The 12798-nt window shown below is 41.5% G+C and overlaps 1 protein-coding gene across 2 annotated transcripts in view; it reads right to left on the bottom strand.

Annotated features, from left to right (window-relative positions):
* ints7 (integrator complex subunit 7) overlaps window positions 1–12796 on the bottom strand; it is a 64356-nt gene extending 51560 nt beyond the window's left edge. For both annotated transcript variants that reach the window (XM_060831483.1, XM_060831484.1), the window contains exons 1-5: window positions 12667–12796; window positions 9563–9692; window positions 9316–9462; window positions 7803–7940; window positions 3813–3859 (exon numbers count right to left, since the gene is read on the bottom strand). In XM_060831483.1, coding sequence (XP_060687466.1) covers window positions 3813–3859; window positions 7803–7940; window positions 9316–9462; window positions 9563–9692; window positions 12667–12760 — 556 coding nt within the window. In that variant the 5' untranslated portion in view covers window positions 12761–12796. The remainder of the gene's footprint in view (window positions 1–3812; window positions 3860–7802; window positions 7941–9315; window positions 9463–9562; window positions 9693–12666) is intronic.
* Between the last annotated feature and the right edge of the window lie 2 nt (window positions 12797–12798).

The following is a 12798-nucleotide window of genomic DNA, read 5'->3' as shown; positions in this document are numbered from 1 at the left end:
ACAGGAGTTAACAAACCTACATCCAAAGTGTCCTATACAGCCGCAACATGACCTCACTACTCCTGTGCTCAATACTCTGACCAATAAAGGAAAGCATACCAAATGCATTCTTCACTACTTATCTGTCTGCAACACTACTTTCAAGGAGCTATGAACTGCACTCCAAGGTCTCTTTGTTCAGCAATACTCCCTAGTACCTTACCATTAAGTGTATAAGTCCTCTTAAGATTTGCTTTCCCAAAACGCAGCACCTCGCATTTATCTAAATTAAAGTCTGTCTGACACTCTCTTCAGCCCATTATGTGATCAAGATCCTGTTGTTATCTGAGGTAACCTTCTTTGCTGTCCATTACACCTCCAATTTTGGTGTAATTTGCAAACTTACTAACTATACCTCTTAAGCTCACATCCAAATCATTCATATAAATGACGAACAGTAGTGGACCCAGCACTGATCCTTGCATCACTCCATTGGTCACAGGCCTCCAGTCCAAAAATCCCTCCACAACCACCCACAGTCTGCTACATTAGAGCCAGTTCTTTATCCAAATGGCTAACTCCCCCTGTATCCATGAGATCTAACCTTGCTAACCAGTCTCCATGGGGAACTTTGTCAAACGCCTTACTGAAGTCCATGTAGACCATGTCCACTGCTCTGCCCTCAACAACCCTCTTTGTTCCTTCTTCAAAAATCTTAATCAAGTTTGAGAGACATGATTTCTCATGCACAAAGCCATGTTGACTATCCTTAATTTGTCCTTGACTTTCCAAATACATGTATATCCTGTCCCTCAGGATTCCCTCCAACAACTTGCCCACCACCGATGTCAGGTTCACTTGCCTATAGTTCCCTGGCTTGTCCTTACCACCTTTCTTCAACAGTGGCACCGTGTTAGCCAACCTCCACTCTTCCAGTATTTCACCTGCGGCTATCGATGATACAAATATCTCAGCAAGAGGCCCAGCAATCACTTCTCTAGCTTCCCACAGAGTTCTAGGGTTCACCTGATCAGGTCTTGGGGATTTGTCCACTTTTATGCTTTTCAAGACATCCAGCACTTCCTCCTCTGTAATATGGACATTTTTCAAGATGTCACCATCTATTTCCCCACATTCTATATCTTCCACATCCTTCTCCACAGTGAACACTGATGCAAACTACTCGTTAGTATCTCCCCTATCTCCTGCAGCTCCACAAAAAGGCTGCCTTACTGATCTTTGAGGAACCCTATTTGCTCCCTAGTTACCCTTTTGCCTTTAATGTATTTGTAATAATACTTTGGATTTTCCTGAACCCTACTTGCCAAAGGTATCTGATGCCTCCTTTTTGCCCTCCTGACTTCCCTCTTATGTATACTCCTACTGCCTTTATACTCTTCAAAGGACTCACAAGATCTATCCTGTCTATATCTGACATATGCCTTCTTTTTCTTAACCAAACCCTCAATTTCTTTAGACATCCTGCATTCGCTACACCAACAGCCTTTCCTTTCAGGAGAAAGTGAGGACTGCATGCTGGAGATCAGAGCTGAGAAATGTCTTACTGGAAACACATTCCTGATTACTGAAGGAGGGCTTATACCCGAAACGTTGATTCTCCTGCTCCTTGGATGCTGCCTGATCTGCTGCACTTTTCCAGCAACACATTTTTCAGCCTTTCCTTTCACCCTAACAGGAATATACTGTCTCTGGACATTCGTTATCTCATTTCTGAAGGCTACCCATCTTCCAGCTATTCCTTTACCTGCGAACATCTGCACCCAATCAGCTTTTGAAAGTCCCAGTCAGCTTTTGAAAGTCCCTAATACCATCAAAATTAGCCTTTCTCCAATTTAGAACTTCAACTTTTAGATCTGGTCTATCCTTTTCTGTCACTGTTTTAAAACTAATATAATTATGGTCGCTGTTCCCAAAGTGCTCCCCACACTGACACCTCAGTCCCCTGCCCTGCCTTATTTCCCAAGAATAGGTCAGGTTTTGTACCCTCTCCAGTCGGTACATCCACATACTGAATCAGAAAATTTTCTTGTACACACTTGGCAAATTCCTCTCTATCTAAATCCTTAACTTTATGGCAGTCCCAGTTTCTGTTTGGAAAATTAAAATTCTCTACTATAACCATCCTAATGTTCTTACAGATAACTGAGATCTCCTTACAATTTGTTTCTCAATTTCCTGTTAACTATTAGGGATCTATAATACAATCCCAATAAGGTGATCATCCCTTTTTTATTCCTCAGTTCCACCTAAATAACTTCCCTGGATATATTTCTGGGAATATCATCCCTCAGCACAGTTGTAATGCTATCCCTTATCAAAAATGCCACTCCCCCTCCTCTCTTTCTGTCCTTCCTGTAACATTTGTATCCTGGAATATTAAGCTGCCAGTCCTGTTCATCCGTGAGGCATGTTTCTGTAATTGCTGTGATATCTCAGTCCCATGAGTCAAAAAAAATTCACGAGGTTGACTCTTGGTATGAAGATGTTGTATTATCAAGAACAACTAAACAATTTAGGCCCTTATTCATAAGGATTTCAAAGACTAGATTAGACTTACAGTGTGGAAACAGGCCCTTCGGCCCAACAAGTCCACACCGACCCGCCGAAGCGCAACCCACCCATACCCCTACATTTACCCCTTACCTAACACTACGGGCAATTTAGCTTGGCCAATTCACCTGACCCGCACATCTTTGGACTGTGGGAGGAAACCGGAGCACCCGGAGGAAACCCACGCAGACACGGGGAGAACGTGCAAACTCCACACAGTCAGTCGCCTGAGTCGGGAATTGAACAGGCGCTGTGAGGCAGCAGTGCTAACCACTGTGCCACCGTGCCGCCCACTAAGAGTGAGGGGTAATCTTATTGAAGGATTCCTAATAGGCTTAACAGAGATATTTCCACTAATGGGGTACTATCATACAAGGGGACATAGTTACAGAATAAGGAGACACCGAATTAAAACTTAAATGTAGAGGAATTTCTTCTCCAAGAAGTGTGAAAACATCTGAAAGATTTTAACCCAGAAACTTGTGGAGGCTAATTGTTTAAGTAGGAGTCAGATTTACAAAACACCTGGGAGCGGTGGGCAATGAGTAGCTGGCATAAAAGACAAGTACAGAACTGGGGTGTATCAGCCAAGACCTTAGTGAATGACAGGGCAGGTTTGAGCAGCCAAATGGCCTACTGGTGGTCCTATTTCTTATGTTTGTTATTAGTGCTAGTGAGAGCTGCCTTGGAATAAGGCTTACTGAGACAAGTGCCCTACTTCACATCCAATCACAAATAGAGTCCGCTGTTTTGCCTTGTGCAGACTTACAGACTCCCAGGCAGTCAGAGTTTAATAAAATACCCTGGATACAAGGACAGGAAGAGATGGGGAAGTAGCAGTTGTTGAAAGAGATAAAAAGCTGTTCACTGCAAGCCACCCAAATGTCACGCACTTGAAGATGTCACTTCACTTTGGGTGAAGAAACGGAACCTGCAGGTGTTTAAGGTTGCTGACGATTTAGCCAAACAAGGCCATAGAAACAATCACTGGAGTAAGTCTATTTGATGGAAAACATTCAGGAATTCTTGGAAGATGAAGGGACAGGACCTTTGATGATAACTGATAATGAGGTGAGACATAACTTTAAGTTGACCATCGAGAATTCAATTTTTAAAAAATCTCTATGGAAATTAAACAACTGCATGTTGTTTAATGCAGTAAATGAAAATACAAACCTTACAACCAACTATGGCTTCAAAATAATGGATAGTTTAGACAGTCAATAACATTCCTGAAATATCATGATTTTCTGAAGTCTTACCTTCAATCATTTCACCAATCTTGTTGCAAATTCCAGCAGCAAAATCTCTGTGGTGGGGGCAGAGAGAAAGAGAGGGAGTGGGAAAGAAATGGAAACGCATACTTTAAAATTTTACACAAGAGAATTCTGCAAGTCACAAAGGATGTATGAAGTTTAATTCTTCAAAATTTTATTTCAAGTTCTGAAAGTTTGTTCTAAACAATTGCCAAAGGGTTATCCGTTTAAAGTACGAATTTTCCCTGACATCTACTTTTCTTTAGCCAAGATACATTCTAAGTGCAGCGAATGAAATAGTGTCTGGTTATTTACCTGTTGTACAGGAACTCATTCTCTGAGTGCAATGGGCAAATCTGTCCATAATAAGTGCACATTAACTCATATTCTAACTTACAAAAGACCACTGCTGATTCTACATTTGTGGACTTTAATGTCAAGATAGAATATTGTGGATCAAACTTCTAAAATAAATCTAATCATTCAGCAATGTTCTATTCTTTATAAACAACGCACAGCAACACTAGTGAAAAGACAAACTTTTTTCTTTCTTTCCATCATTCTGGGAACGTGGGGTTTTCTGGCAAGGCCAGCATTTATTTCCCATCCCTAACTGCCAAGGATAAGCTGTCCTCTTGAACCACCAAAGTCCATTTGATGCGAGTACACCCATATTAGTGTCAGGGAGTGTGTTTCAGCGTTATTGGGTCAACATCAATCTTCTAACTGTGGGTCTGGAGTCATACGTAGGCCAGACCAGGTAAGGATGGCAGATTTCCTTCCCTTAATGACATTTGTGAACCAGATGTATTTTTTTAAATGACAAGTAAATAGTAGTTACATGGTTGCCGTTAGGTTAACTTGTTATTGAATCCAAATTTTCACCACCTGCCATGTTAGGATTCGAACCCATGTTCCCAGAACATTAACTAAAGTTCTGATTACTAGGAAAAAGTGAGGACTGCAGAAGCTGGAGATCAGAGTCGAGTGTAGTGCTGAAAAAGCACAGCAAGTCAGACAGCACCTGGGGAGCAGGAAAATTGATGTTTCAGGCAAGAGCCCTTCATCAGGAAATTATTAGTCCAGTGACATTACCTATATGCAATCGTCTCTGCATTAAATGTCACATGTCTGTTTATTTCACTAGTCTCCATTTTTCTGAAGTTTGCAAAACTGCTTTGTCCCCAACATCACGTTATGCCTCACCCTCAGAGCTACCACCATACACCTCCATTCAGACTACAAAGCAACCGTGCATCAATACTGTCTCTCAGCCCATTTCATATCCAAGCTACCTTTGCCTCTTTACCCTTCATGTTTTAATTGTGCAGTGAAGTCTGTTGTAATATTTGACCAAATACCTTTTCAAAGTCTACACAAATAACATCAACTGCACTATTTCCATCGAAACAGTTATTTCAAAGCAGTTAAATTTAAATTCATCAAAGCGTAATTTGCTCTAACAAATTTAAGTGAGCTTTAACACATTCTTCTCTGTGCACCAATTATCTCTGTATGATTGTCTCAAAGATTCGCTGCTATCCCTAAGTTTATTCCTTTCTTTTTTTTGAACAAGAGTGTAATATTTAGATTAGATTACTTACAGTGTGGAAACAGACCATTTGGCCCAATAAGCTCACACCGACCCTCCAAAAAGCAACCCACCCAGACCCATTCCCCTACATTTACCCCTTCACCTAACACTACGGGCAATTTAGCATGGCCAATTCACCTAACCTGTATATTTTGGACTGTGGGAGGAAACCAGAGCACCCGGAGGAAACCCACGCAGACCTGGGGAGAATGTGCAAACTCCACAGAAACAGTCGCCTGAGGTAGGAACTGAACCTGGGTCTCTGATGCTGTGAGGCAGCAGTGCTAATCACTGTGTCACCGTGCCGCCTTGAATTCTTCCAATCCCTGGACACTGTTCATATGCGGGTTGTTCTGCTATAACGCTTGTTTCGTTAATGCAAATTCGCTGTAACATGATTGACAAATTGGGACACTTTCTGAAGTGCAAACTTTAAAACGTGTATTGGCTGTAATGCGATAAGATCATCAACACTTTAAGCACCGTTTCTAAAGAGCAATTTTTAAATAATGCAGAAAAAAGTTTGTCTTTTCACTAGTGTTGCACAAGAACACAATCATCACGTTATTGAAGAACTACCTGTATCTATGAAAAATTGGAGATTGTAGTCATTGATGACACTTCTCCTATCTTTATTTTTTCTTAAGCTGTAAAGAATATAATCCATTTGACTTTGAGCATTGACAAATCTGGAAGCAACTCTTCATTTCTAACTGAACCAATTGCTCTAATTTCTTGTCATATTTGCCAATTCCTCTTCTACAATGGAATCATGTAAGGATCATTTATGTCATAACTAAGCAAAGCACTTTGGACTTGCCAAGATGATTTTTCATTCCTAACTGATCCAACCTCTTCTTTGACGACCCTTTTCTCTTCAGACATTTATAAGGTGTGCTTGGGTTCCTTTTTCTGTTACCAACAAATCTCTCATTCACTTCGTTTGCTGCTCTTGTGCCTTGTTCCTTTCTCAATTTTACGTTTAGCTTGGTTCTCTACTATAATTTGAGCCAGACACTTATTATGAGCCTTTAGTTTCATTCTAACTGCTATATACTTAGTCACCCACAGGATTCTATCTTTCATGCAAAAACAAAAACAGAAATTGCTGGAACAACCCAGTAGGTCTGGCAACACCTGTCGAGAGAAATCAGAGTTAAGTTTTGGGTCCAGTGACCTTTCTTCAGAATTCCTGCCTTCAGCTGTCCTTCTTTTGGCACGTCTGTACCCAAACTGTCTCTTGGGAGCATCTTCTTCCGTAACTTATTGTTTCAACTCCCAATCTACACTTCCCATTCACCTAGGCCAATTTCCCAACTCACTTAAATTAGGCCTCATATAATGGGATCTTTTTACATTTAGTTTTCTGTCTTATGCCAAAATCATGCTGTGATCAATGTTTTCCAAATGTTCCAAACAATGCTCTGTCTGCCCCACTTTATCTCCCAGAAACATCACTGCTTCTTCTTCATTGACTGGAAACATGCTGATCAAGAAAATCCCCCTGCACAAATCTCAGCAATTCCTCCTCTTCTTTATAAAGTTATTTTCCAATCTGTGTTATGGTAATTGAGGTCTCGCAAAGCATATTCCCGAATTATGTACTTTTCATTGTTTTGGACCTATGCCCAGCAATGCAATTATTCCTCCAAGATTCCTTAATACTATCCAAATAGAATCAAACTTTGAAACATTAAACAAATCCTGCACCAGGAACTTTATTCAATACCAATTGACTCCTTACCCCATTTTTCCCACCCCTTCTTTACTGGATACTTTGTAGAAAGGCATGTTCAAGACCCCTTTCATCCCCTTGTTTGAGTCATGTCTCTATTACTGTCATTTAATTAAAATTCTGTGAGGGAACTTCTGCCTGAAGTTTACCTTATTCAACTGTAGTTACCAGTCTCCGGGTATTTAAACACTTACATTCCAAACAGATCTTATTTCATTTCACATTTCTGTACACTGACCACTCATATTTCTGAAGCATATTTTAGTTTTACTCTCCCAAACCTCTATGAACCTTATTACTCTTCTCTAATACTTCATCCCCTATCCAAATCATATTAAATTAGACCACTAATTTTGCAACAGTAGAAGGATGCTTAGTTCAACACTTGCAGATTACACCTGCTGTAAACAAAACTAATAGCAAGTCACTCTCGATTAGACTGTTACATCATAGCAACTATTGACAAATATTATTTGTAGTGTTTTATGGGACACAAAGCATATAGCAGTTTTGTTATTGTAATAATCACACAAACATAAATATATAAACTAATATATCAATCAACATACACAATCTTGCGTCTCACCCCAAAATCTGGATTAAGGTCTAACTACTTTCGAACATCACCTTTGAGGCAGAAATAAATGTCATTCAAAGCGGTACTTACTTGGATTGCGCAGAAAAATGGGCAGCAGCAAAAATGGCAGCTTCTACTTCAATATTATCATGTGAATCTAGACTTTGCCGAATACTGTGATGAGCATTTTTTCGGTCAGGAATAATCGAAGCCATACTTCCCAGCATTCTGCAAAATGATACAATCTTGTGACTCTCATTTTCTTTGGTTAGGTGCACAAAGCTTGATATAACACACATGAAAATAAACAACAGTTTCCTTCTAAGCCCACAAAGTGGGAATCTATCATGGAGACTGTACCAAGTTAAAAGTCACAAGATGCTTCTGTAGGTTGCAATGTTCATGTCAACCCAGGAAATACTTTGATTGCTTGACAGTTACAGCAGACAATGTGATTTGTGTAGTAAACTGCATAGTTTGTACAAATTTGTTTTATTTATTTTGGTTAGATATATGTCAATTCACTACAAGGCACAGTATGCTTGAGGTAAAAACAATGACTGCAGATGCTGGAAACCAGATTCTGGATTAGTGGTGCTGGAAGAGCACAGCAGTTCAGGCAGCATCCGAGGAGCAGTAAAATCGACGTATTGGGCAAAAGCCCTTCATCAGGAATAAAGGCAGAGAGCCTGAAGCATGGAGAGATAAGCTAAATGAAGGTGGGGGTGGGGAGAAAGTAGCATAGAGTACAATAGGTGAGTGGGGGAGGCGATGAAGGTCATAGGTCAAGGAGGAGGATGGAGTGGATAGGTGGAAAAGAAGATAGGCAGGTAGGACAAGTCATGGGGACAGTGCTGAGCTGGAAGTTTGGAACTAGGGTGAGGTAGGGGAAGGGGAAATGAGGAAACTGTTGAAGTCTACATTGATGCCGCGTGGTTGAAGTGTTCCAAGGCGGAAGATGAGGCGTTCTTCCTCCAGGTGTCTGGTGGTGAGGGAACGGCGGTGAAGGAGGCCCAGGACCTCCATGTCCTCGGCAGAGTGGGAGGGGGAGTTGAAATGTTGGGCTACAGAGTGGTGTGGTTGATTGGTGCGGGTGTCCCGGAGATGTTCCCTAAAGCTTGACCATAAGACATTAGAGCAGAGATCAGGCTATTCAGCCCATCCAGTCTGCTCCTCCACTCAGTCATGGCTGATAAGTTTCTCAACCCTATTTCCTGCTTTCCTCGGATGCTGCCTGAACTGCTGTTCTTTTCCAGCACCACTAACCAAGAACCTATCTATCTCAGTCTTAAATACACTCAATGACCTGGTCTCCACATCTTCTGTGGCAATGAATTCCATAGATTCACCACTCTCTGGCTGAAGAAGTTTCTCCTTATCTTCATTCTAAAAGGTCTTCACTTTATTCTAAGACTGTGCCCTTGGGACCGAGACTCTCCTACCGTTGAAAATATCTTCCCAACATGTACTTTGTCCAGGACATTCAGTGTTCTGTATGTTTCAATTAGATTCCCCCTCATCCTTCTAACTCCATCAAGTATAAACCCAGAGTCTTCAAAGTTCCTCATATGTTAAGCTTTTCATTCCTGGGAATTTTGCTTACCGGAGAGTGATGGCTCTAGCTACTGGATCATTGCTGTGGATGACGGAGAAGACTCTCTTCACAAATTCATCAACATTCAAGATTTTCTCCAAGTGCTTTTCACTCTGCTGAGTGACTTTCAACACACACATCCTCAAAAAGTTGTTTCTAATAGAGGGAAATACTGAAGTTAGTTAAATCACATTTGTTATAAAAACTATGTAAAATTAATTGTTCGTGCATTCTTTCAAGAGATGTTGATACTTACCCAACCCTGAAGATGTCTGCAAGCTTCAAAAAAGCAGAGTTTATAAGAATTGGAAATGGGTACTTCTGAAACAACCTAGGGAAACGAACAACTGCCTCACATTGCTCACCAAGTTTCCCTGATCTCAGTCCTTGAGAAATAGGATAAAAACACTGCAATTGGTACTTGAACTCACCATAAAGCTGTTCAAAGATTTAGATAATTTAAATGTACACAACAATTCAGAAAATTTCTCTATCACAGTTTCATATTTTTAAATGTTTAAGTCTTAAGTAAAATACAAAACTTTGCATGTAACAGGGTCACTACCCTGCATTACATGTTTTATTTACAAATAATTCTGACCTGCACTCCTGGCTGTTTTTGAGACATTCCTACATACAAGTCAAAACTCTTCTCTTATGCTTCATTCCTATACCCAATCCAGGTTAGACTATATCACTGATTTTTCAAAATGAGAAGGCTACATATCTCAACAACATCCAACATAGGAAACCACCTTGCACAGGACTGCTACTTTATGGTTTCACATTATGTTCCTAACATTTTTTAAAAATTTGTTGCAATGTACTTTCCAAAATAAGTTTCAAGAAACAAAGCATTTAATAAGACGAGTCCTAATAGGTAGGTTTCTTAAACTGTGATTCCAACCCATATCCAGATTGTAGGAATGAAACACTATGCTTACGTTTACTACATAAAATTCCATCCTCAGTTATCCATGATGGTCTAATATGTTTCATACCACCACTTCGTGACAGTGCTGATTTGCTCATGCCATTAGACTCTGCAACAATCTCAGAATACAAATTCTCAGTTGATGGAAATTTACTTCCATACAAGTGGAAATCTCAGTGACTCGGGAGTATTAGCAAGTTGTCAAGTATGGCAATGAATCCTTCATAAAGAAAATATTCATCCATGAATCAGTTCAGTGGAAAATAGCCTTTGTAAATCAGACGGACTTTGATGAGAAAAACTTTGTCAATTGAAACATTAAAAAAAAACTCCTTAAATGAGGAAGGAGAAAGGCAGTACCTCTATGAAAGTGCGTGGGGAGTAATTAAGTAAAAAGCAACTCCGGACTGGAAGCAAGGGAGATAGACTGATATGATTTATGAGAAAGTAAGGAATGTAGATGCTGGAGATCAGAGTCAAAAGGTGTGGTGCTAGAAAAGCACAGCAGGTCAGGCAGCATCCAAGGAGCAGGAGAGTCAACATTTTAAGCCCTTCATCAGGAAGGGGCTTATGCTTGAAATGTCAACTCTCCGCTCCTCGGATGCTGCCTGATGGGCTGTGTTTTTCCAGTGCCACACTTTTTGAAATGACTTACGAGCTTACGGCAGGGAGAAATGTAAAAATAAGGCCGTTTTATATGTTGCTCGAATGCCCAGACATTTGCAATATGTCAATGTTGCTCAACTTACCACTACAAATTGTATTTTTTTTTGTTTTATCTTTGCTCATTCTCTACAGCAAACTTCCACATGATTTAAGAATTCTCGATCACCAAGTTACTGACTTATGATCAGTGATAAACTATTTCAACTGTATTTTGAACAGGGCAAAAACATGACAAACTTAAATAAAAGGTAAGTACAGAATACAGATTTGTCAAATTGCCTCTCACTTTATAAGCGATTCAAACCGCTCAGAAAAATGTTATTTTCGAACAACAACTGACGAAACTCAAGATTTGTTTAAAACGAACTAAAGTGAGTTTCAGCCCTGGGGGTGGCTCAGTAGTTAGCACTGTTGCCTTACAGCGCCAGGGACCCAGGTTCAATTCCCACTTCAGGCAACTTTCTGCGCTGCATTTGCACATTCTCCCCGTGTCTGTGTGGGTTTTCTCCAGGTGCTCCGGTTTCCTCCCACAATCCAAAGATGTGCAGGTTAGGTGAATTGACCATAGTGTTAGGTACATTAGTCAGGGGTGAATGTAGGGGAGTGGGTCTGGTGGATTGCTCTTCGGAGGGTCGGTGTGGACTTGTTGGGCCGAACGGCCAGTTTCCACACTGTAGGGAATCTAATCAAATTTGTGGGCAGCACGGTGGCACAGTGGTTAGCACTGCTGCCTCACAGCACCTGAGACCCGGGTTCAATTCCCGACTCAGGCGACTGACTGTGTGGAGTTTGCACGTTCTCCCCGTGTCTGCGTGGGTTTCCTCCGGGTGCTCCGGTTTCCTCCCACAGTCCAAAGATGTGCGGGTCAGGTGAATTGGCCATGCTAAATTGCCCGTAGTGCTAGGTAAGGGGTAAATGTAGGGGAATGGGTGGGTTGCACTTCGGCGGGTCGGTGTGGACTTGTTGGGCCGAAGGGCCTGTTTCCACACTGTAAGTAATCTAATCTAATCTAATCTAATCTAACATGCCACTTTTCTGAAAATGTGTTGCTGGTCAAAGCACAGCAGGTTAGGCAGCATCTCAGATTCCTGAGATGCTGCCTAACCTGCTGTGCTTTGACCAGCAACACATTTGCAGCTGTGATCTCCAGCATCTGCAGACCTCATTTTTTACTTTTCTGAAAATAACAATCAATTCACATCCGTCAACATCTAATGTTCAGGCGCAAGAGTTTAGACTCGATTGCACAGACCTACACTTTTAAATATTTGGAGAGTGCCAATTAAGATTAGATTACCTACAGTGTGGAAACAGGCCCTTCGGCCCAACAAGTCCACACTGACCCTCCGAAGCACAACCCACCCATACCCCTATCTTTACCCCTTCACCTAAGTGGCATGGGCAATTTAGCATGGCCAATTCACCTGACCTGCACATCTTTGGACTGTGGGAGGAAACCGGGGCACCCGGAGCAAACCCACGCAGACACGGGGAGAATGTGTCTGTCCACACTCCACACAGTCAGCCGCCTGAATCGGGAATTGAACCCGGGTGAGGCAGCAGTGATAACCACTGTGCCACCGCGCCGAACACAAATTATTAAGTAATAATGAAAACCAAAACATAGCTTCTGCTCAGAGATAGCCCCAGATATCCCGGTGGATGTTTTAAAGGCAGCTTGGTAAATGTTTCACCAGTTTGTTAAATCCGAGAAAACACAAGGGCGAGAGCGCCAAGCTGCGCCCGATAGGTACGAGCACCTTTATCCAGCTCCATCAGAGCAGAGTTGGCGTCCATTTCCTGCTCTCCGTAACCACCTTCCGACAGGAATGGCCGAGAGGCCGCGAGCGCCATGATTAAACACCCACCGCGGACAACTCGAGCGAACCAAC

This window comes from Hemiscyllium ocellatum, chromosome 10 (assembly GCF_020745735.1).
Source record: "Hemiscyllium ocellatum isolate sHemOce1 chromosome 10, sHemOce1.pat.X.cur, whole genome shotgun sequence".
Taxonomy (NCBI): domain Eukaryota; kingdom Metazoa; phylum Chordata; class Chondrichthyes; order Orectolobiformes; family Hemiscylliidae; genus Hemiscyllium; species Hemiscyllium ocellatum.
This window is presented reverse-complemented; position numbering and strand designations above follow the sequence as displayed.